The sequence below is a fragment of the Rhyacophila brunnea genome, unplaced genomic scaffold (genome assembly GCF_057557595.1).
Source record: "Rhyacophila brunnea isolate RB1 unplaced genomic scaffold, BYU_Rbru_1.0 scaffold_3, whole genome shotgun sequence".
Classification (NCBI taxonomy): domain Eukaryota; kingdom Metazoa; phylum Arthropoda; class Insecta; order Trichoptera; family Rhyacophilidae; genus Rhyacophila; species Rhyacophila brunnea.
In genome coordinates, this window is record NW_028232965.1 from 40,926,464 (window position 1) to 40,952,880 (window position 26,417).

Sequence of the window (26,417 nt, forward strand, 5' to 3'; positions counted from 1 at the left end):
CGCGAACCCGACAAAAAGTTTACAGTCCTGTCAAACCTTTCATGTTACCTAATTACTACATTTTGTTTCCAGCCAGTGAGCTGATTTTTCAATGGAAAGATATTTTCTTTATTACTAAGTTTAGGTAGCTATTTCTATATATTATACAAAATTATTCTCCTCGATTTGCCGCCCTTTGAGTAACTGCCGCCCCCAAGCGACGCTCAATCTGCCTAACCCCACGGGACGTCACTGCTGGAATGAATATTAATATTTCAATTATGCAAGAAATAATATTAATGTTAATTTTATGCAGGTACCTCAATAATATTATGATCTCTCTATCTCTCTCTCTCGTAGACGCTTAAGGGCGGAACACTAAACTTGCCCGATTTACATTATTGCCAACTTAAGAAAATAATAATCCCTATAAATTAGTTTTGTTTTGCTTATTAAATAGTATTTTTTGCAAAAACCTATAATATATATACTATAATCTACTATAATATAAAAATATAAAAATAAAAAAAACCTAATATAAAAGGAGCCTTATATGCAAAGATATTGAAAAAACTTCTTCTATATAGATGGAGCCTAAACGTATAAAATTGAAGCAAAAAAGGACCACAGGTGTTAATTAAGCTAGGTATAATATAAGTAACTTCGCAAGTTTATTTGCAGAGAACTTCATATTACTGCTATCACATTTATTTGCCAATTTGCAGAGTATTTTCATCTAAGTAATAATGAATAAATAATTATTGGCTATTTATCTACTCATCGTGATAGATAGTCTTTTAGTTTACCTCACAAATTGGCAAATAAAATGTCATAGCAATGTCACGCGAAGTCGCCTGTAGCGTACTTAAGATGATACATCCGTGAAACGGCAAATAATTTTCAACTATAGGCGCGACGAAATTTTGGACTCGCTGGCATTCGGAGAGAGAACGTCGAGCTGGGAACACGTCAATTTGTTTCGTGATGGCGACGGGGGTATTAATTCTTAAATCGTGTAAAGATGACTAAAAAAGTTACCCATTTACTTGAAAAAGAAAACATGTCAATGAATATATTATTATTGTTACTAATAGAACAAAAACAGAACATTAAATGGACGCATGTTGGATTTATATGACAAATTATATTTCGTTCGGCATGCGTCATTTGCACCCGCGACCCGCAATCCGCGGATCGCCTGGCCACGATCTTTTTAGACCATGCCTCAACTGAGGTATAGCCTTAATCAGTGAATCAAAGGTTCTTTTTATTTCCACGTTTTTATTAGCTCGTATTCTTATTTGTCCAGTACAAATTTTTTCTTGTTAGTCCAAATCTTGCAATCAATTTTTAACTAACTTCCCGACTAGCTAGACATTTGAAACTTTTAGAATATATCAGAACACGGTGACAAAGCATTCTTTTAATACTTTTAGCCATCTTTAAGCAGAATTGAATTCATTTTTCAGTTAATTCTGTTTTGTATGGAAAGTTATTTCGGAATAAATCCGTAAAAAGTAAAACACTATTATTGGTTGCTAAGGGGGTCCTAGCAACTAAATTATTAATATAAACGTGCGTTACTATGGAAATCATTATGAAATGTCAAAATGACATTTCAGTATTCTATATTCTATTCAGTATTTCTATCAAGTACAAAAAAAAGTATTTATTAATACATAGAATTGTCAAGTTTATATGATTCAACAGAATTAAAAACATGGTATATAAAAAGTTCTTTTTATCTTGTAATTATTTTAAACTTAAATTTCATACATTTATCCATCTTGTTTGTTGTGTTTTGTGTTTTTTTCTTTATTTATTATATGTTTATTACATAATTCAAACATTTTCATTTTTACCTCACTTAGGGAAATATTTACTTCAGTTCTCTGACCACAGTCTTAGGTACTGAATTTTACTTTAGAGGTGCTATTAATCTTTGTCTGGTAGAATAGATGGATAGGATATTTTTTGCGACTTCTCAACTCATGTCAGCATCCCGTAGCTCTTCCGTATAATCAGTGCTCGAAATGGAAAATTTCACGAACAGGAACGCTCTATAATTTTCCGAAAAAACGGTATGCTTAATTTTTTTCTTTACATACGTACGTACGTTGGATGTATAAATGCAACAATAAACTTTGAACTTCTTTCGTGGATGTATATTGAGCAAGTGGGCAAGGATTATCAGCGCCGCAGGCGAAAGAACCTCGTCTCAACAAAGTATACCGTCAAGAATTGTATTATTCTTTACTCTTACTTTATCTACCACCCATAATCAGCAGGCATGTTACTTCTACCACCACTCGTCACTGCTTATAACTTATATTACTGTCTCATTTGGGATAGTTCAGTTTGTTAATTAATTAAACTTAAAAAACAACATATCCACATACCTACCAAAAAGATTCAAATTAAAAATTAATTTACATATAACAAATTTTACAGATTATAGATTCAAGACGAGCACAGAATATTTTTAAAAAAATCAAAGAAATAGTATTAAAATAGTGTTTAAAAATAAAGAAATAGATGCAGCAACTATTAGAAAAAATAGTAAGTACCTATACAGAGACGAGTAAATACAAAATTTATACAGTACATATCTGTACACCGATAGAGCTAACTACGCCATTTAATTATTTAAGAAGTTATAAAACAAAGAATTTATAAATCGTTCACATAAACTCGTTCTCACGCAGGAGGAATATACCAATATCCGAATCGATTTGGTTGAACACAGTGTGTAAGCGTTCTTAAGATAAATCAATCGGATAAAGCCATGGATGGCATCCACACCGCTTCAAACAAAGGATCCTCAAAGATTTCTTTTGAACCTTCTCCACCATAAGGGCCATTAGGCCATACCTACTTCTAAGAAAAGCTTCAAGCCATCATCACCAAACTACGTAATTATAGCATTTTAAATTACCAATGGTGTATCATTAATTATCGGCTTTTGAGCTTTGAGAATCGATGTCTCCGCCGAATCTTAAGGGTACATTGGTACGACCGCGTTACAAATACCCGAGTTCGTGAGCACAGCAGCTTTCGGTGATTGAAGTTATCACGAAGAGACGATTTACGTGGCTGGGACACGTATTCCGGATGCCGCCAAAGAGTGCGGCACTTCGTACCCTTGTGGCACAGCCTCAAGGGTTCCATCGCCGTGGCCGCCTCTCCCTCACCCTGCAGCGGTGCTACAAAAGCGACCTATTTGCTGCAGGTCTGACATGGCGGGAGGCGCATGGCGATGGACCGAGGGAAGTGGCGCCAATGCTTGCCCTGTGCCCCAATATTAGGACATGACAGGGTAGAAGAAGAAGTATCATTAATTATATAAGATAAAACATGACGGAAGGTGCAACTCGAGTTGCTAAACACGATTCCTATAGAATAATATAAAATTGTCATTAATCAGTAGGTACCTACCTATATTCAACATTATAAGGACTAATATTGTAGTGTATGTATATACCTATACCATAGGCCCCACATCGTGAAGCTGGCCCCCAGGCTAGGATCTTTGGTGGGGCCCCCTTCTTATCGCTAAGAATAAAGGCAGTATGTACGGGGTAACAATAATCTGTATATTTAGTATTTTATTGTATATTTTAAAACATCCATACGAATTATGGAGATGTCGAGTATTGATAAACAATTAAGAATTGTTTCGTATAACCACATAACTATAAATAATAGTATTGTAAGAAAATTCTTTTTTTTACTATTAAAGCAAATTTGTGATGTGTGTTTATCTCACTTATCTGGTCGATTCGCCTCGCCGGGCTCCTCCTGAGCACGGGCTCCCAGGCTAGAGCCCTCTCAGTCCCTCGTTGTGGAGACCATGACCTATATGTTACAATGATGATGCTTTGGTTACCATTATTGTAATATACGTACACTTACCACCTCAGATTAAAGAACTTACCACCGTATTTATTTAATCTATGACTACCATCTAAAATTATTTGTTGTCCGCACTGAACACGTACCTACCTAATTTGTGAGTGTATTTTAAACTAAACGATTCAATTTGTGATGTTTGTCCTTACCTAGTCTCATTATAGTCATTATTATTGCCACGGTGATGACTGATGAATAATGATAATACAGAACAATAATTTATTATTATGATAGTAATAAAATTTTATTGGAGGATATTCCTTTTTTTTTTAAACAAATTTACAAACAAAAATTAACTAAAAGTTCTCCACATAGTAGGTATCTATTATTTCTATTATTTTTAAAGTAGCAAGTTACAACGTATGTAATTATAACACAATAGAAACGTCCCTTAAAAATAAACTAATTACGGTAGGCTATTCAATAGTTTCATACCAAAAACATTTTTGTAGTAAAATGGCATAATGGTGCATTTATTTATTATTCATTGTAAAAATAAGGGTTTACGACACGTCATAAATATTTTTTAACACATCGAGTCAATTGTCGAAATGACATTGAATCAGAAAACCCTGTTTCAACTGTATTGTCGATCTTAAATGCTTATCGGAGTGAATTCTTAATGTTTTAGCAGATTTACACGAAGTACCTACTACTTAATTAAACCTTCATAAAATTTATAAATATCCACTCATACTTATCACTTTCAAGACGAAAAAATTCTGCTTGTTGCCACTGGTCAACAGCATTATATGTTAAATCAGTTTGGATACCAACGACAAAAAATATTCTTATATGTAATATATAGAAAGGTATCGCCTGCTGAGATGTTTAACCAAATTTTAAGAGAACGAATTTAAATAATACAAAATGTTTTAAAAAACAAGCGATTATCACTAATAAGTAGATTTTAGCGGAATTGTACGATTTAAATTACCAAACTTTATCATATTAATTTTACCACCGAAAATTTTGCCCGCAAAAATAGACGTGGGTATAAAATTAACACGGCGATTAGATGGCGATGAAAATAAATAAGTTTTATCACTCACAATAAAATATAAGTAATAAATTAGTAGATAAGTAAATTCGCAATGCATACCAGTCAAAGGTAAAAGCGAGACTGTACTAAGATGTTTCATACTTTAGAAATTATTATACAAATATGTAGGTGCCAACTTTATTTTTTATTGAATTTAAGTTATTTAAGTACAAAAGGTTTTCAAACAATGTCAGCAAAGGCACAATTCTTTTGTAGCTTCCAGCTGTAGTTACTTTTTTAATGTAAGTATGCAATTATTTGGAGTGTTTAGACAATGCATTTAGACACGGATGTATCGACACAAAAAAGAAAATTGAAAGAAATTTAGGGATGTCATAAATTTTATTTTTAACCCTTGCACGCCCGGCATGACATAACTTCGTTAATTTTTAATTTTGAGAAAAACTTTAAAAGATACATTCACACATAAATATCTGAATCTAACGAACCGCAACGCAATTTTAAATGAATCCACGAGCCGGAACGGTATATTTTGGAATTCCACGAACCACAACGGCGCTCCGGTAGTATAATAGTATAAGTATAATAGTGTAGGTATTTTACATAAATATTTAGAGGTCTTTCAAGGCGCCGGAGAAAATGCATACTAAACTGAGGTATCCGTGGCACTTGTTCAAACGTCGTATCTGACGAGAAGGAGCATGGTCCACCCTCTTCTCGTTCCTGACAACCTAGGACCTAGGTCTTAGTAGATATCCACCACAAGCATCAGTTCTCAACTCGAAGCTTTAGATTTTTCACAAGGTGTAAATTTTCGCGAGATAAGTTGTTATTAAGTGATTTATTACCCAATGCATAAAAATGAAACCAATTTATGAGTTTTTATGACATTTTAAGACAACATAGCTATATTTAATTACTGCAAATAAGGATAATTACATAGTAATTACTACATTGATAATATTTTAATCCATATAAACTCATATTAATACGAACTGTATAGGTATATCAATGATTATATTTATCTTTATTGATGTCATCAAAAATTCTTAGAATTGTTCTAAAAAAATCTAATAACCATTGTGTTAAGAACATATTGTATTTTCAATAACTTGCAATTAGTCATTATTATTTATAAACTTGGAAAATGGCTCGTGTTATTTATACTGTGCAAATTATTCTTGATAAATTCCGAAATATGAATAAACAAGATAATAAACTCATTATCTTAAGCAACATGCAACACACGTCTCTCAAAAAAAAAAAAAAACTAACGATTGTATGAAAACATTGAAAACTGCTTAAAAGTTTTACACTATTATTTAATACTTACAATCATTTTTTATCGATAGATCCACCAGTATAAGTTGTCGGCTGAGTGATAGCGCCACATGCTAACATTTGACATATCATTCAATACTTTTTATACTATGATGAGCTTAGTTCTAAATTCGAGCACCGGAAGATTTATAGTAGTACCTATATCTATACCTACAAATACGTATACAATATGTTTTTTGTAGGTACTCCGCCGCGAATGAAAATAATGTAAAAATATACTGACATACGAGTAAGTGTCACCAAAGGTATTTGGGAAAATTGACAGGGCCGATAGGGATGAAATCAGAATCTAGAAGCCTTCATTCAGCAGAACTTTGATTTAGATTTAGACTATTGGCGATGAAAGTGCATATACTTCAACTTAGATGCAATTTTATTTTCACAAAATCTAGCGATGTTTCCTGCTAAATAGCTTGTTTTCGTACCATGCCTGGCATGTTTTTGTCAACGATAGTAGATGGCAACATTGGGCGCGATATGATAACAGTCTGTTTCTGTCTTTAGATGCATCGCAGGCTACACAGTCGGGGATCACGTGAAAACCAAACAAACTTGAGAAATGTGCGAAGTTGATGAGGTGGTCAGAACAAGAATAAAGGAAAATTCACACACATAGTAAGATGGACGAAACAAGGATACCATAATGAATACGTATATTATAGTCGTTATCTTCCTGGCAGACCACCCAAAAAACGGAGAGATAAATGAGATTCAACTTCGAAGACGATGAAGATAAATGTATCAAGTAACATTTATGGTTAACTAAAATTATGATTGGTTGGTAGTATCAGCAAGTAGAGTAGATTTCACTTGATAGGTCGTTAAACCTTTTTCTCGTCGTACTTTTAAATGCTTTCGTCTTGTACCTATGCATAGAAGCAAGCCATCATACGCTGATGTTGCATAGGTGGGCAATGACTCTTCAGCAGGTAATTACAATAAGTCAAAATAATATTCACATTCGTCGGTTACAAGGCGAATTCTCTACCTACCAGAGGCACCTAGCAGAAATATACGAAGCTTGCAATTTGAGATTTTTTTTGATAATTAACAATTTAAATGCTATTGATTAATACCTACATAATTATGTATCTGAAAACATTAAAAAGAAAAATATTTTTTATTTTAAGTCAAAGATAAAATTACAATTTAAAAAAAATGTATATAACTTGAAACCCTTTTTATTTATATCTAGGTTGTGGTATTATAACTAGAAGTAAATAAATTATTAATGTAACATGTAATAACATTGAAATTTAGTTGTAGGTATTTTATATAATTTGGCGCAACACGCGCGTACTCGAGAGTCTGGCGCGCGAGAGATGACACGCCGCGAGTGCATGTAGACGGCTCAATAATGTCACCGGTACCTGGAATGCGCGCAAAGCACGCGCCATCTAGACAAGGCCTAAGAGTCTATAATATAGTAAATTGTTAGCAGTTTCCAGTCAATGAGATTTTATATCGCTATAATGCAGATAAGCCCAAACTGAAAGTAGACAATTCACGATTTTTGTTTGTAGCAGGGTCAACCCACGATTTTTTATATATCTCTATCCCTATAATATTGAACTATCTATAAACAATTATTTATCCAACATAGCAGCCGATTACTAGCCCTTTTTCTAATGTTTTCATTCGTTTAATAAGAAATAGAATAGAAAAATAATTGCAAAAACATGAGGTACCTACCTACCGAAAAAAAGAACATCTGTTTCTTGCATCTGACCATTTTAAATTCATCTAAAATAAATTAAATTAATCTGAAAATATTGTGTGGAATTGTGCACCCATTTCGTTATTTTGTCCTTATTTGTATTTGTTGAATAATCGTGAACGTAGCTGTCCCGCGCGGGACAAAATCTTTACGTAAAAAGCGTGACATTCCGCAAAAATCTGGACGTCTGTTACGCTGAATATAATAATTAGTTTTTTTACGACCGAATACAATTGATTTGAACTAATTGGCGAATACCTACAATGATTGAGTCTATTTCAATATTCTGGGATTTACGTTTAACTGTTTTGGTGATAATGCATATTTCGGGTAGGTATTATGTACACATTTCACGTGTACAGATTAAGATTAAATTGTATCGTTCATCCGTCTTGAATCATGCTTGAATCAATTTTCTTAATAATAGGTTTGCTTTCTGCTTTTGCCGGCGACATGTGCAATTATTATTAAACTTAATATAAAACGGAGAACGGCTTTATAATTTTATAGGTACATTAGATTATATTCATCAAATGCAGATTTTTCCATGGCGTTATGAAACATAATATGTAATGTTAAACTTTGTCTTTAGAAAATCTAGATGCAAGAATCATTGCGTTATGCATAAAAGACTGTCTGGTAAAAAAAATATGTTTGAATATTAATAACTATCCATACCTACAAATAAAACATCTTATCATAATATTCCGTATCTTCTATTTCCTTATTCTTGGTAGTTAAAGTCATGGACCCCACAAGGGGAGGGGGGGGCTGACAGGGCTCTAGCCTGGGGGCCCGGCGAGGCCAGTCGACCAGATAAGTGAGATAAACACACAATACAAATTTGCTTTATTAGTAAAAAAGTCGCCTGCGGCGCTATTATCCTTCAATAATGTTATTACATTAAATTATATGTTTGTACGATAAAAATTTTAATTGTGTATCGACACTCGACAACTCCTTAATTCAAATGGATGTATTAAAATATACAACGAAAAACACTTAATATACACATTAATTTTACCGCGTACACCATTTATAAAACGCTACTGTAGAGCATCACACTGCCTTTATCCTTGGAGATAGGTAGGGGGGCCGCCAAAGATCCCAGCATGGGGGGCCGGTTCAGGATGTGAGGGCCATGGTTAAAGTTGTGACGAGGCTTAAGGTTAGAATACATTATCATCACGGTATGTGATGTCACAGTAAGCTGCCGCTACGGGAAAATATGTTATCAGACTGATGCTCCTATCCTGTAGCATATTTTGAACTTTTATACATATTTTAACTATTACGGTAATTTTATAATTAATTACTCTGGACATTAACGTGTGTCAGTCAAGTACGGATTCCGTGACAAAAAATGTCTCAAGGGTTCCCGTCAAGGTTGGGAATCACTAAATTTGCTGATACACAATCGTGAAAAGGTTTTGTTAAATATTTTTCGAGAACAAAAACTGGTATTTTATATTTTCTTCCTCGTAGTTTTGAATTGGGAATCTCAAAAATACGGGTTGCCCTGGGCTTCGCGTTTTATTGAAAAGCCATGCTTCCATAGCCATGGATAAGCCGAATTGGTAGGACATAAAAGTGAACCATATATTCCAAGGCAGCTCTCGTGGTGCAGTGCGTAAAGCGCTGGACTTCCATCCCGTAGTTCTAATATGTAAATTCCTCAAGCCTGGGAGTTTTACCACTATTATTGGGCTCCACGGGCTGTTGTGGTGTTTAATAAAGAAACAAATAAGTAGGTTATTAAAAAAAAATATACAGTCTGAAGCCTAGGCAGGGCCGTCTTTAGCCATCTGTGGCCTACACTTTTTTTAATTTTTATCTGAAATTTTCACTTTATAGTTTAAATGCTAATTATAATATCGTTTATACGTACGTGTCACAATTCCTTTTATGAATCTTAAAACGTATTTTTTGTAAATTTCAATGAACATATCTCGATATCTGATACAATATCTTGGGCCTGCAACTGATTAACCGGCCGCATATTACATTTTGTATACAACGAATAACTACAGCCAAATAGCTCTTCATATCTTAATTTGCGAGGGGATGGGGTAGCAGACCCACATACAATAGGAATTCTGTAGAAATTAACAGTAGCTGATATTGAACAATTAACGAATATATCGAATTATACAATTGGGCGATTTATTAAATTTTCCAATTCCATCATGATAGAAAATCGATCGACGCTGTGAGAAATTTACTCATTATTCGTATTAATATTGCAATCCTGTTGTCGAAATGGAAAACTTTACGAACTGAATCGCTCGACAATTTTCTGAAGATAGTAGGGGAGCGAGGGGGAATTGGAGCCTACTAAAGAAATTGTTGAAAAAAAGTAACAAAATGTTCTAATCGTTTATTATTAAGACTTGAAATGAGTCCTTTGGTTACATAGTAATAATATTACTGCAATTTCCACTCAAAAATTCTATAACTAAGGTACAAAAAAAACGTTTTCCCAAAAAAATAGATTTGGCTCCAATTACCCCACATGTAGGGTAATGAGAGCCAAAAATTTACCAAATATATAATGGGAGCTTCATATTTTAATTTGCTTACAAACACTTATACACATTATAACAGACATAGGTACAATAAAATGTTAAATATTTACTAATGTAATTCAACAAAAATATGCTCTAGTACTAAAAATATCAAAATAATCAACACGTCATGTTATGAAACTAAGCAAAAAACACAAATATAATCTTTCTGGTTTCGGAGGGCATTTTCCAACGAAGTCACCGTCCAATCAGCCTTGAATCTGGGCATCTGGAACAATTAAAATCTTTTCTACTAGTAAAAGAGGTGTGAAATTTATATAGGGGTAATGGGAGCCACCTAGGCTCCAATTACGCGAATGTCAACCACTTTGAAGGTTGATAAATAACGCAACCAAACCATTTTAAACCTTGATTCTGAAACTACTAAACAAAAATACATGTATCTGGCTATACAATGGACACAAAATATGATAAAATAAGTAAAATTTTAAGTACTTACGTTGATGTTTTTGTATTGTAAATTGATATAAGCACCTAGCCCAAAACACACTTCCACTCGCCACGCGCGTGCACGTGCCACTAAGCAGCCGACAGCGACCGACGGGCATAGCCGACGATTGACGAAGATGTTTTGGTAATTTCCGAGTCATTTTAGTGTTAGATGGTACCTGTTTTGCAGTCGCTCCCATTACCCGCAAGCTCCCATTACCCCACGCTCCCCTACATAGTTATCAAATTTTGTGTGTATTTTATAAAAATAAGCGTGTTAGATTTTTTGTTATAATAATATGGTCTATCTAACTCAAACTTCTTATTTTTTCCATGAGACGGAGCAATAATTTTACCGATTTCACGAACCGGAGCCCTGGTCTCGTTTGCCAAGGAGACATCTCATCCTGAGAAAGGCACCTTTTGCTATCTCAATTCTTGTTTACATGTTCCATTAAAGAAATCAAATATACCAATGCGTCTTATTTAGTCAATATTAGTTACACGTTAATATTAAACTTTAGCTAATATTGCTACAGTCAACACAGATTTAAATGTCACACGCAGCGCTTGAAATGGAAAATTTTACGAACCAGAGCGCATAATAATTTTACGAAAGTATCAATATACATAGTTATCTATTTTTCTATGTATTTTATAAAAAAAAATATTGTATGACATATCTAGCTCAGACGGTTAAATTATTTTTTTTCCACGAGACGGAGCGATTCTTTTGGGGATTTTATGAACAGGAACGACGCTCCGGTACACTCTGGTCCATTTCGAGCCCTGGAGTCACACGTGAAGATATTTACATTCTAGATTCATTCTGACATCATATCAAATTTATAGGTTATTGGAGTGCTCAACTTACAGTGAGTATTTATCATCCATATTGATTATCTTGTAGCACAACAAGAATTAATTTAAATGATGCTGTGTCAGGGATCACTACCACTATTAACTGCAACAAATTGAACTCAATTGACCATTTTTAAACACAATAACAAATAATCAATTCAATGCGCTTCTGCGCTTTCAACTGAATGATTGAATTACTCTTGATAGTATTGATATTTATTGCCATTGTTACGTGGAATATGAATAAAATAATCATAGACAATTTATTAAAATATTTTGTCATCTGTATATTATTATTAAAAGCTATATACCATCTGTAAAGGGGATGGGTAAATATATTATTAAAGTTTACTTTAAAATTACTTCATAACAACAATAATTATTGCAAGGCGAAAGAAATAATCACCAACTAATACTGAAAACCTAATTTTTATTAATGCATTGTAATTGATTTTTGTGGCGACCAGGTGCACGACCAGATTTTCTCAACAGCCAACAGCAGCTAATTGGACCGACATGAATAACGCTTCCAATTACGTACATATTCTGGGATATTTCGGTCAACATATTACTGCAATTCACAGCCACATTGACATAATATACGATGAGCTTGCCAGCGATGCACCACGACCAAAGTAAAAAAAGATTATCTCCATTCGCCTATTGATATCTGTGAAAAAATACGTACTAACGTGTGTCTGACCATTACAAACAAGTCCCACCTGTTCTGTCAGGTTTTAAAAGCCGCATCAACCACTATCAGATGTTTATTAAAAAACCTGGCATCGACTTTTAAGAACAGAAGTTAGTATTCTTTCCCCCCCGATAATGCCAAATGAGAAGTTCGCTCCCGAGTGTATCACGTTGAACCGCACATGGACCATAATATCCAGAAGCAAGGACATTATTATCAGAAAGCGAGGAACTCCGTCGCACAAACTGCGAATGTGCTGCTGGCAGGCGCGCACACAGAAAAATGGTTTATGAGGTGTCCATTTTGAAAAATATTAATAATAATTTATTACTTATTGATTTTTTAAGACAGTGGGAGGGGGCGGTGTTAATAATATTTACACAATCACCCCGCTTACTATTTATAGCTTATTATCGCTATAACATGATAACTATATAACATGATAACTATGACATGAGAGCATGATAACTATGATAATATTAGAGCAATCATTGGATGTTTCAGATTAATGCATCAATTCGTGAGTTCCACTGACACATGCCTTGCGTATCGTAGAATGCCGAAACGAGAGTGCCAACCCGTTGAGAAGGCTGGTCGACAACCAAGTCATCCTGAGAGAGATCCATCATACATCCAAGAAGTCCTGACAAAGAAAAAGTAATAGTCCATTTACCTACTTAAATTTGATATTTTTATTCATTCATGTCGGGAATTTCGATCCAGCCATCCCCACCAAATTTTCGAGACTACAATGAGTGTTGGTCGTAAAGTCTCGTAAGTCTTTTTTTTTCTTATATTATGAGATACATATTTTATTTCGCAGTTCTGACTCACTCAATTATACGGAAAATCATTGTAGGTATAACCCCTATTTTCCCTTTATATTATTTATTTTTCTTCCCTCAGACCCACGACGGACCCCCATGAGTGATTGCGAGAATAAAAGTATAGTAAGAATAGAAATAGATAATAGATCGACTTTAAAGTTAAATAAAATCAATATAATTATTTAAATATTCTGTAAATGAGGTTTCATTCTCAAATAATGATCTTTTATTTTAATCTCATGAAAAATAATGATTTGTCTTTGAAGAAGAACATGCCAAGCGAAAAATTAAAAATTATATGTAATGCGTATAGGTACGCTTGCTATGAAAATAATATAATATGTGATATAATAGGTATAACCTACTCAAATTTTGGGAATAAAATTCTTATAATACCTTTTTATACAGACCAGTTAACATGTTTATATCGTGTTTCATGCGTAAAAAGTGATAATATTATTATGGTAGTGATGTAAAAACCGCTCTTAACTCATTTTATTACCACGTTTTTATTAGCTCGTATTCTTGTTTGTCCAGTACAATTTTTTCTTGTTTGTCCAAATCTTGCAATCGATTGTTAACTAACTTCTCGACTAGATAGACATTTGAAACTTAAATTATTAATAATAATATACGTGCGTTACTATGGAAATCAATATGAAATGTCAAAATGACATTTCAGTATTCTATATTTATTCAGTATTTCTATCATGTCAATATTTATTAATACATAGAATTGTCAAGTTTATAATATGATTCAACAGAAAATTTAAAAACGTTGTAATATAAAAAGTTCTTTATATCTTGTAATTTTATTTTATTTTAAATCATCTCACTTCTACTAATTGTTCACTCGCTCAATTATTTTATACTTATTCCATTTTCGAAAAATGGAGTTTCCATCACAAAAAAAATGTAATAATTTATTGTCTCTGAGCGTAATAGCAATTTACAGTTTTGGCAAATTATTGCCGCCTATATTTTTGTAGGTTTTCAGAAAAAAATAGTTCTGATTTAAACCGCCGCGGGTACGGTGTTCAAATCCTTTGCTGTATCGAATATTCGGTAGAAAAAAATATATTCACACACTCAAACTCGCGGGAAATATATTTTTTTAAATTTAATTACTGGTAAATAACTATTTGACAAATAACTTTATTCTCTCCATAATACACGGCATGTAATTTCGAAAACGTCAGTGCCAATAAATAGTTATATGAAGTTGATAATACTATCTTTTTCACCAGTGATTTTAAAACTTTTTTTCAGGAAGCCTTCCAGAAAAGGCCCTGAAAATGTCGTACAGTAATTATTTGACATTAAAACCACAATTGGCAGAATTCAGAGCGAATTCCGACCGCGACAACATGAGTGAGGTAATAATAATTTCTTTATAATAATGTAATGCCTATACAATTTTACAATCGTCATGATTTATCGAAATTGTCAGTGCGTTGACCTTTCCGTAATTACTTTTTTTTGAAAGTGACGTTGCACTCAACCGACTGATAATGTTTTTTGTCATTTTGTAACAATAAATTATTATTATGTTTCATCAATAATTTTGACTTATTCAATAATATTATGAATTATGATAGCCCCATTATATTAATATAATCCAATAGGTACATTTAATAATTGATTAACCATATTTTATGCAAAAAGATACTGAAAAGTTAGATATTTTTTATGTGTTGCCAAATTAACATTTTTAAAACTTTTTTTTCGTAAAAAAAAATATAAAAACCTCATGCGGGCATCTGCAGCATATTTACCCTACAATTGACTACCTAATATTCTAGACATATTGCAAAAATAATCTGTATCGTTTATTTATTTATAAAATACCATTAAAATAGTGTCAATCTGTATACTATATAAAAAAAAACTTGATAATATTATTATAGACCATCCACTTCGAATATTATATTACTAAACTAAACGTTCTATAAATGCGTGTTCGCACAGAAAAAAGGTAGCAAACAAACGCAATAAAATATAACATAGTTCCAATAAATTATTTTACGGACCGTTTTTTGAGTACAGTTGGCGACTTTTTCTGTTGCCAACTTCGTATGACTGCCCAAAAATAAATGGCAACAATTTATTTGTATTATTTTTTCAGGAATTTAAAGAGATGTTAGAGCCGTGTCGCAGTGTTTGAAATGGAAAATATTACGATCATTAATCACGGTTATTAAATTGTATGTACATTTTATAAAAAAAAAGTGTTACATATAAGGCTTATTAATTAATTTTTCCACGACACGAAGCGATAATTTTGGAGATTTCATGTACCAAAATGGCACTTCGGTGCGCTCCGGTCCATTTCGAGCCCTGCCGTGTCGTCGATTATAGATATGATGGTTAGGCCATCACTTACGGATGGATGCAAAATATCCATTTGATTATATTTAATATAAATACATTATACAATAAACTCAGCTATTTACAATTTGTTAGTACGGTTTTATTCAGTTATTGATTTTGTCAGCTTATTAGCTTTCAAAACATAGAGGTATTAAATAAAAAGAGGAGCAAGGAATCGGCTTTCTCATACAACTGAATGAAGCGGGCTAACAATAGCCGGCAACTTACGAGAAATAGCGACGCAATAAATAAAATTCAGGGCATCACGGAGGATTTACTTTGGTCATTATAATGTACCCATATAATATAATGTTAACGTGGAAAATTTGCCGCAACTTGATTACCAGCCCGCTTCACCAACCTTTCATATAACCTGCCGCCTCCAGTTTCAAACCCATCATCTAAGAACAAAATCGACGTACGTTTATTTCCCTCTGCAGACATTTTAACATTTTTATTTGTCATTACGGACAATATGAGTTAGGTACTGCTATTAATCATTCTATAGAACATACAAAAAGAAAATTCAACATTGTAATAACATGACTCAATTTCACCCAATTTGGACCGTAGATTACCTTGAGGTGGGCAACTAATAGTTTTTATTCAAGACTTTAAAGAACATGAGATTTAAGAAGATGGAATGCTTTATTGAACACATATTTAACTTAGAAAGAGAACCATACATATTAGAAAACATGAAAGAAAAAATCCCACATTTTCATTCAAGTATTTTTAGGATTTCCTAATTATGTTAATCTAGTTTATGACGCTGCTCAAGTTATCTAGCTAATAGTACCTATATACTATCTACAGGTATCGGACTCCGGTACCGGAGGGTCCATGAACTCAGGCATGGGATCAGCGGAGGAACTGCAAAAAGTTGCCCTCATTCTTAACCTTCCTGTAGAAGACGTCGCCCAGGACAGGTTTAGAGTGGACAGGAGGAAACTGGAATTTATGCTAGGAGGTAATAACAACTATGATGACTCACCGGCCTCTGCGTATATGCCGGCACTGCATATACGACTGTTTCAGTGAAATATACTAGTGGATTGAAACCGGCGGCCCATATATTCATTTTTGCGTTTACATAATTTTAAAATAATTTTATACTTATGTAGTTTCAGTTGGATGGCCAACACAAAATGCACTTTCGTTGGTATTATTAAATATTTGCAAACTGAAATTTCAACCAAATTTACGTATTTTCTTAAATAAGTAACAACACAGAAATGTTTTTGAATACTTTAAATTACGTACTAAATCAACTAATTCTCTGTTGACTGATAAACATAATAATATGCATGTTTCAATTGTAATTTTCATGTTTTAAAGATGAAAAAATATTGGAACTTTGCCTGAGAGAAAACAGTCACAAAAGCCAAATTTAGTAAGGAGACAATATTATACAGTGATACGCAAATAAGCTATGTTTGTTTTTAATCTATTATCTTCATTTTATTTGAAAAATATTCTGTTTTATTTTTATAAATCATGTTAGTTTCATAATATTTCAAATATATTTTTTAAATTGCAATTAAAAAATGGTATAGGTGCCTGGTGTTTTTTACACACTCACTCTTGCCTATTGTTATAACTAAAAGTTAAATACGTCTGAAAAGGTTTTTGAGCCCTGCAATATACCAATAATTGTTCATAGCGCTGGTGAACGAACGCTTTTATTACGAAACATATTTAAAAACTTTCCTTCTAATTTTCCATATACCTACCTACATGGAGACGATACATGTGAAAAAAATACTTAGATCTGAAAATATAACTGATTAGGTATTATATACCTACTCACCTAGATACTATTATAAAAAATGTACTTTTAGTGATTACTGGCAGTTGTCTAATTTAATTTCTAATTTCTTTCAGATGAAATTAATGACGAGGAAACTGCAAATATTTTTTTTCAAAAGGTATTTAAGTATATTTTTTAAATTTCCAAAAATAATTTTAAATGTCTACTCTTTTCATTGGTTCTTTATCCAGATTTTGACCGCCTGGCGAGTAACTTGGTAACAAAGTATTTTTATGAGAGATTGTTTATTAATAATATAATCCTCTATCCAATATGTATTGACAAAAACGTGTTAATTTACCAGATGAGAGGTTCAGCCCGCTACTGACGACTCTGAAGCAAAATTATCTGCAGATACTTTTATTTATACCAGCGCTGTCCAACTGGTGGCCCACCAATTTTTTTTTGCGCCCCGCGAGCTGTACAGCAAATTTTTTATCAGACATTGGGGAGAGAATTACCCATCATACATTAAAATGTGAAAACATTTCATTATAATACTAAATATTAAAAATACTTTTTCAAAACAAAGAATTATACCTACTGCTTAATTTTTCCAGCTTTAAAAAAACATATTTTTGTTCGTGAGAATTAAAATATTGCGTTATAAATATGAATTGACATTAACTGACTTTTCATTTTCCTATCCTCTTGGCCCCGAATTTTTTGCTAAAGAAAACATGGCCCGCGGCCTAAAAGAAGTTGGACAGCGCTGATTTATACTATATTAAACTTACTTTGTCCTGATTTCAGATTATGGAGGAGACGTCTACAGTCATAAATTGGCCAACTCGTTTAAAAATCGGTGCCAAGTCCAAAAAAGGTAAACAAATCTTGACAATAAAATAATTGATATAAATACATAAATGCCGTTGATACCATTAAGTTGCATTCCACCTCAAGAAAACAGATCGTCATTATTTCGTTCAAAGATTTAAACTCCAGAATGCTTTGCAGCAGTGCCCAAGAAATGTCATAAACAAGCAATTATGTAGTTCTAAAATCTTGATTATAGGCGTGGTAAGTCATAGGCAGTCCTCGTAGTCCTGTACGTATGGCGCTGGCTACGGGTTCGATTCCTGGTAAGGTCACAATATATCTACGTGATTTTAAAGCCTGGGTGTTTGTGATTGTTTCACTTCTATTACTAATTACACTACCATCATTGAACCTGATGACATGTTGTAGTATAAAGAATATTCATATTTAAAGAGTTCTGACTCCGCAACCCTGGCGGGAAGTCCAAAATAATCACAAATTCAACTTACATGGTTCGCAGTTTTCCATGCCCTACACGTGTCCTACCCATAATTTCTTTTATGTTCTCATAGTTGTAATATATCTCTCTCATATATGCAACGTTTAATTGCACCTAATAAGTCATAAATCTAAATTTGACAATAGATTTTTTTTATCAAAACTTCTATGGAAGACAGTGTATTTTCACTCACCATCGTTACTGTCCAACACTTTAAATCTTAACTCATTCACTGCAGACCAGATAATTAATATTTAGTTACCACATTTAAGTAACATGCTAATTATATATAATGGCCATCTAATGCCGACACGGCAGCCGTATCGTCAGCGCTGTATGAGTTTTAGACTACTTTACACCATATTTCAAATATTAGTGTTGGTTGTCAATTTTTACCATATTTTTATCACGTCTTTATTTTCTTATAATAATAACTATATTTTCTGTAGATCCACATGTGCGAGTTGCCGGAAAACTTGAAAATGTTCGAACTGCGCGAGACAAAATAATGCAACAACTAGACACAAGGGTATGAAATGGAAATATTTTTTTTACTACATCTCAATTTGACTAAACCCAATGATTTAAATCCATCACCCACCGACTTGTGCCAGTCTCATGGGTGTAAATAAAATAACTGCATTTTTATAAAAAAAATTTACATGGAAAATATTAATTTTATTTAGATTATATTACTAGATGTCTATTTATAAATTTGTATGTAATTTTCAGTTTTATTTTCAGTGTAATAGAGTAACAATGAAGCTTGACGTCAGTTACACTGATCATTCCCACATAATTGGAAAGGTCAGTATTTTACAGAGCAAATATCAATAAACCACAATACCTATAAGTACATATTTTTAAGATACCTACGTATTAGATTAAAGTGGATGTATTTAGGTACTTCTGGTGTATTTGACAAATAATATGTATAGGTGACTTGCGAATGGGTGTACCTACCTATTTGTAATTAATATTTAATATTTAATGTTTAAGTGTAGGTATAATTAATAACCTAATAATTTAGTTTAGATACCGTTTCGAATCGTCGTTAAATTAGGATATTAATATGTTTCATCTTCATTCTTGGATTCCTATAATATTCCTACCCCACATCTAATGCATAGATACAGCGTTGCCAAATTTACGTTTTTCTTGCCAGATCTAACATTTTTAATATTCATCTAGCTTCCAAAATACGCATCTGGCGTATGACATTAAATCTATCATTTTTGGTACACAAACAGATTCAAATTTCACATAGAATATTGCACCAGATTTGCTTGAAAATAAACAGTCTGACCTTTTGTACATAATACAGCGTAGAAAAACATGGCCCTCACAAGGGGGGGGGGGCTAACAGGGCTCTAGCCTAGGGGCCCGGCGTGACGGACGACCAGATAAATGAGATAAATACACATCTTAAATTTACTCTAATAGCAAAAGTGAAAAAGGTAGGGGGGCCCGCCCAATATCCTGGCCTGGGGGTCCGCTTCAAGATGTGGGGCCATGTTGAAAACCGTACTATAATAAATGTGGGTACCTACCATGTACTATATGGTAGATACGCCCATAACCTTTTGCCTTTTTCTGCTTTTAACGCATTTAGAAATTAACGAGCGAGGAAAAAATGTCATAATGTTCTGATCTGCGTAAAGAATGGGTTAGAAGAGGCGAAGAACTTAAAGCTCCCAGCTATTGGATCAGAACGAAATTTGTTAGTTTTTTAACTTTTTGTTAACTGTGTTCTGTAATTACTAATAATTACTAATTGTAAATTACTGTAATCTTTGTTCTTGTGAAAATAATTATTACGTTTTGTTTTGAAATGCTAATTTCTTAGATTTTTTTTAGAAAATCTAACACTTTTCCTGGCGTCGAGCTTATTTTCTTCCATATTCTTGTAAATGACAGTTGGCAGTACTGCATCGAAATAACATAATATAATATAATGAATACTGCTTTATGTTTTAGGGGGGCCTGACTATCAAACGTGTAATGGAGGAAACTGGGTGTCATATCCATTTTCCGGACTCCAATCGCTCGAATCCTATGGAGAAAAGTAATCAAGTTTCCATCGCTGGTGATATGGACAATGTGGAACGAGCCAGGTTCAGAGTCAGGGTATAAGAAGCTATTTTTTATTATTAAAATAACTTTATAATAATTAAGTTTATCATGAAGTAGTACCTAAGCTTTCATTAAGACGATACATCAGTGAAACGGCAAATAATTTTCAACTATAGGCGCAACGAAATTTTGGACTCGCTGGCATTCGGAAAGAGAACGAGCTGGGAACACGTCAATTTATTTCGTGATGGCGACGGGGGTATTAATTCTTAAATCGTGTAAAGATGACTAAAAACATTACCCATTTACTTGAAAAAGAAAACATGTCAATGAATATATTATTATTTTTACTAATATAACAATAAACAGAACATTAAATTAACGCATGTTGGATTTATATGACAAATCATATTTCGTTCGGCATGCGTCATTTGCACCCACGACCCGCAATCCGCGCATCGCCTAACCACGATCTTTTTAAACCATGCCTCAACTGGGGTATAGCCTTAACGACTGCCAAAGTCTATGTATGATCAGAAAAATGAGAAAAATTTGATTTTTATTTGAATCATTAAAAAATATGTAAGTAAGTATATTAATTTTCCTTTTATAAAAGTTTTATATTATATGCCGGAATATAACTCTAGTGCTAGTTCAAAATATAAGACATTTTTTAATTAATGTATTTTGTTGTTTTAGAACCTGACACCGTTGATATTCAGTTTTGAACTTCCGATAATGAATTCATCCCAGCAATTACCTGATGCTTCGTCTCCTTATGTTGTACAAATTCAAGAACAGTACAGTGTACAAGTAAGCCAACAAATTATTAAGTATCTAATTTTATGTGTTCTACATACGAATAACCCAGGTATCTCTCAGTGGCCTCAAGTCTCCTTTCCCAGTAAAGTTATCGCTTTTCAGTAACTACCTAATAGTTTTTTTGTTGTTGGATAAAATTCGGTCTATTAAGCGATAGTCATCATGTTTTCCGTATTTCTTCGGCTCTGTTGAACGTAAGATGTTTCGATTGTTTCCGACCATGCACAAGCGCCAGGGGCTATCCTCTGAGTGTCTCGGTGTGGTAGTGACAGGTTTTAATTCTCGGGTGTGGAGAAATATAAGATAAAGTGTTAAATAATATGTTATTTTCAATAGTTACGTCAGTAAGCAAATTTATCACGTAACCCCACGCGCAATCAATTTGAGGAAATTTCTGAGGCTTTGTATTAAATTTCAAGTATTTTCAGGCCTGGCCGTCATTAAGTCATAAACAAAATCCAGTTTCAAAATCTTGGTCTACAGCGATTGGCTTTGTAAATCTATCTTAGTGCTCAGCCGTAGTGGTTTGGCGTGCGCGGCGCGGCGGCGTCTTGCGAAACTCAAACGTATAACCGTGTGTGAAATGTTCGTAGACAGTGTCTTTTTTGGGGCATGATATACACGGTTATACTTTTGAGTTTCGCAAGACGCCGCCGCGCCGCGCCCGCCAAACCACTACGGCCGAGCACTTATTAATCTGTTAGTACTCAGGACTCTGCCCATCTGTAGGCCCTTCCCATGTACCTATTTGACAACGTTGGGCTATTTCCAGAGTTTCTATAGCTTAACCGGATAGGTACATGTTGAAAAAACTTTCGATCCGGATTCCGGATATCTTAAATATATTAATGTAAAACTGACAAGTAAATTTGTAACACATTGGTAGGTACTTAAAGTAAGCGGCCTGCACCCTTTGGATTCCGGCCGACGTGATTTACGAATTAAACCATATGTACCTACCATACCTAATCACATCTAAATTAATTAACAGCTATGCGACTAACTAAGGCCCGTTTCAGACGGGACACCGGTGTCGCGCTCGATATAATATATGAGGCTTTTGTATTTGAATAAACGGGCCTTTGTATTATGTTTATGAACGCCCCAGAGCTAATGAGTTAACGCATAATTTCGCGTTATAAACTAGAACATAAAACTGGCTGCGGTAATAAAAACAAGTGTATCGGCGGCTTGAGAATGTAGCGGCCGACGGAAAAGTGTACTGGACACGCGTTGACTCATTAGCTCTGGAGCATTCATAAACATAATACAAAGGCCTTTTTATTCGATTACAAAGGCCTCCTTAATATATACGAGCGAGACACCAGTGTCCCGCCTGAAACGGACCTAAAGTATTATCAAATTCCGTTAATATTGGCGGCCATCTTTTGTAATGTTGAATCCAAGTATTAACAACAGGTATATAGGTGCTCACCTTGATTCCTAGACAGTCAGTGACTTATTCATTGATTAAACAATGGAATGGAATAAGTACTATAAAAAAATTGCGTTTTATTAAATAAAAACAACAATACAATGCAGTTTCACCATGAATTGACAGTTAACAAAATAAAAGAGATTAAACAATGGTTTATGTGATTAAAAATGGAGCTTTTATTATTTCAACGAAGTTTTCATTAATAACTTGTAATTATACAACTTGTATATACAATACAATTAGTTTCTTGGTATGGTTTAAAATTAATCAATTATTCTGTCACTGGTATATAGCAGAAATTGTATTTATTATTATTAAATGTAATGTGTTACTATGATTAATCTCCAGGTAATGCTCCGAACGAGGCCAAAACTGCATGCGACTCTTGTGATGGTCAAGGGACAGCAATGGGAGGTTCAGTCCACGATGGAGGCCACAACGTTGCTAATTAACTACATGTGCGGTGCGATCGCTGTAAGTGTAACTAATCATTGATAAGATAACAGTAAACATATCGTTTAGTTTATTTCAGTTATGTCCAGTTGGTAGCTCGCGAGTGCTTGGTAGGCTACCAACGTTGCCAACTTGACGGTTTTCTTGCCAGGTCTAACTAGTTTTTGAATAAGCATATAACTTGCAAAATATTCATCCGAGATATGGATTTAAATCTGAAGTCGACAGCGTAAACACGGTATTTCAACGATTACCAAAATATCGTAACTAGGTAAGGTGACAAATAATTCAATGAGATGAATTTCAACCTGGTTCATGATGAATAGGTGTGTTTTAAACAGTTGAAAACTTTACCGTAGGATCTACAAAAGCATTACAATTAATATATACAGAAAGAACCCACTGTATATCTTACTATAATACAACATTTTAATATTTTTTGATCACTAGTCAGTTTGTTACACTTATATTGGAGTAAGTGTAACTAAATTCATCTTTATTCCAAAAGTACTTCAAAACCACAATGTACCTATTAGGTACTTGCATAGAAAGGTAATATTTCATTTAATGGATATTGAGTCTAGAGTTAAAATGCAGTACTTACATTCTTTTTTTGTTAAATATTTCATCTCATCAAAAACATATTTTTATAAATCTTCCATTTTGTTTTTGATAATCTAGCATTTGAGGGTTTAGAAACTAAAACGACATTTTGATTGACTTGCTAACATTTGTCAAAAATTGAAACTGCCATTTTTATTCCTAGAGTCCTCAATTTTTCCTGTCATTTACATATTTTAAACAACAGCGGTTGTAAGTTGTAACATTGCTGGTTGCTAGTGCAACTAGAGTTACACGTGTCAAATTTCCTAACTAAGAACGTATGATAGCATTCATTATCAGCGTGGGTCTTTCCACTGCCGGATGAAGGCCTCTATTAGCTCTTTCCCCCCTTCTCAGTCCCTAGGCCTCCACTGTCACATAGATACTCCTAACTTGATGACTTTGACAATCCAGCGGGTTTTAGGACGATATGTGCTCGTTGAGGGCCATTTTGGATATCACTGTAAAGCGAAATAGTTACTAGCTACTACGGACCCACTCATTCTAACCAACTGAACCATCGATGATATTATGTTTGAAGCTAATAATAATGATAATGAAGAAGAAGATAAAATAATTAATGTAGGTACTTGAGCAATCAATCATGGTTTTGTTTTTATGAGTCAGTGGTTTTAGATAAAAAAAGGTTGGATGTCACTGGTTTAATTATTATGTTATTTATAGCTTTTATGAATACTTTTAATTATAGATGTAACTGTCGTGATTAAGTATAATATGTATTATTATTATCTACTAGCCTCGCCAGCTCTTTTAATAGAGCCATTCTACGGTAGTGGATACAATTGCATAATATCAGCGCTCGGAATGGAAAAGTTTACGAACCGGAGCGCTCGACAAATTTTCTGAAGATATTTACATAGTTATCAAATCGTATGTGTATTTTATAAAAATAAGTGTGTCAGATTTTCTATTCTATGGCCTATCTACCTCAGACGGTCAACGTATTTTTTCCACGAGACGGAGCGATGATTTTACAAATTTCACGAGCCGGAACGGCGCTCCGGTGCGTTCCGTTCCATTTCGTACCCTGCATAATATATTATACCTTTCTGCATATTATAAACGAAGTGAATTGATATAAAAATGTAAAATATCACATTTTGTTTGGGATAGGAACACATAAAGTATGTAATAAATAATGCTGCCTTTACGAATGAATCTTATTATCGAATATTGAAGGACGATAAAAATATTATTAATTAACACAAAATGGTAATACGCCAGGAACGATGCAAATTCAACAGTTTTGTGGACGTTCACGATGTGTAATAATTAATAAGAATATTTAGTTAAACAATTTATTGCTTATGGAACCTATAGACTTACTGGACTTTCTTCCGGTATCAACCTGTCCACTCTGGTAAATCAAGAAATTTTGTATATAAAATAATGCTAATTTACCTTTGTTAAATATTTTACGACAAAACTTATTTCATGAGAAATTAATATTATCTACTTCCCAACCAGTTCCTCCATAAATTATGTAATCATAAAACTTGCAAAATATGTTAGCGAATGTAAAAAATCAGGCGCGCACATAGAGAAATAGTTTTTGAAAAAATATCCATAATATTTTTTTATTGACTTTCAATGTGACGGTCGGGTGGCGGGGTTAACAAAATCTAGCAGGTGCCTGACTTCCACATTTACGGCACTTTTCCGGATACATTCCCCATATCCAGAAACTCCTCCCCTGGAAATCACTTGACCTGCAGGTATAACACGTAAAACATCCGGGTCACGATCCTCGATCATGAGGCCGTTAGGAAGGAAAAATAATATTCCATTTAATATACTTAATATTATATTAAATTATGTATGTCAAACAAAATAACAAACATTAACATTTCTAAAATCTATATATTCTATGAAAATATTTGATAAAACTTACTGTTAACAGAAAAAAACCATAATTTTGACGAACACTGGGTACCGTATTGTTATAGGTTTTATTATAACATCGTTCAGATATTTTTCTATATAAATAGATAAGTTCCGAATATTTTATCATATTATTGTATATTTAAAATTAATCAACATAATTACAAAATACCTCAGAAATAAGTAAGTAGGTACCTACTATTATTTTGAAAATAATATGGCACCGAATAGGAACCTGTATCATAATGAATAATTTAAAAAATAAATAAACTAATTAATTCTGATGCAAAAGTGCTTTTAAAATTTCGTTAATATTGGCTACCGGCTTTTGTGGTTTGAATCA

The 26,417-nt window shown here is 33.4% G+C and overlaps 1 protein-coding gene across 1 annotated transcript in view; it reads left to right on the forward strand.

Annotated features, from left to right (window-relative positions):
* The first annotated feature begins 14,640 nt into the window (after positions 1 to 14,640).
* Positions 14,641 to 26,417, forward strand: part of BicC (protein bicaudal C) — a 31,719-nt gene continuing 19,942 nt past the window's right edge. The window contains exons 1-9 of the mRNA XM_085952975.1: positions 14,641 to 14,721; positions 16,532 to 16,685; positions 17,600 to 17,643; positions 18,279 to 18,348; positions 19,233 to 19,312; positions 19,528 to 19,590; positions 20,761 to 20,910; positions 21,556 to 21,669; positions 23,465 to 23,590. Coding sequence (XP_085809101.1) covers positions 14,641 to 14,721; positions 16,532 to 16,685; positions 17,600 to 17,643; positions 18,279 to 18,348; positions 19,233 to 19,312; positions 19,528 to 19,590; positions 20,761 to 20,910; positions 21,556 to 21,669; positions 23,465 to 23,590 — 882 coding nt within the window. The remainder of the gene's footprint in view (positions 14,722 to 16,531; positions 16,686 to 17,599; positions 17,644 to 18,278; positions 18,349 to 19,232; positions 19,313 to 19,527; positions 19,591 to 20,760; positions 20,911 to 21,555; positions 21,670 to 23,464; positions 23,591 to 26,417) is intronic.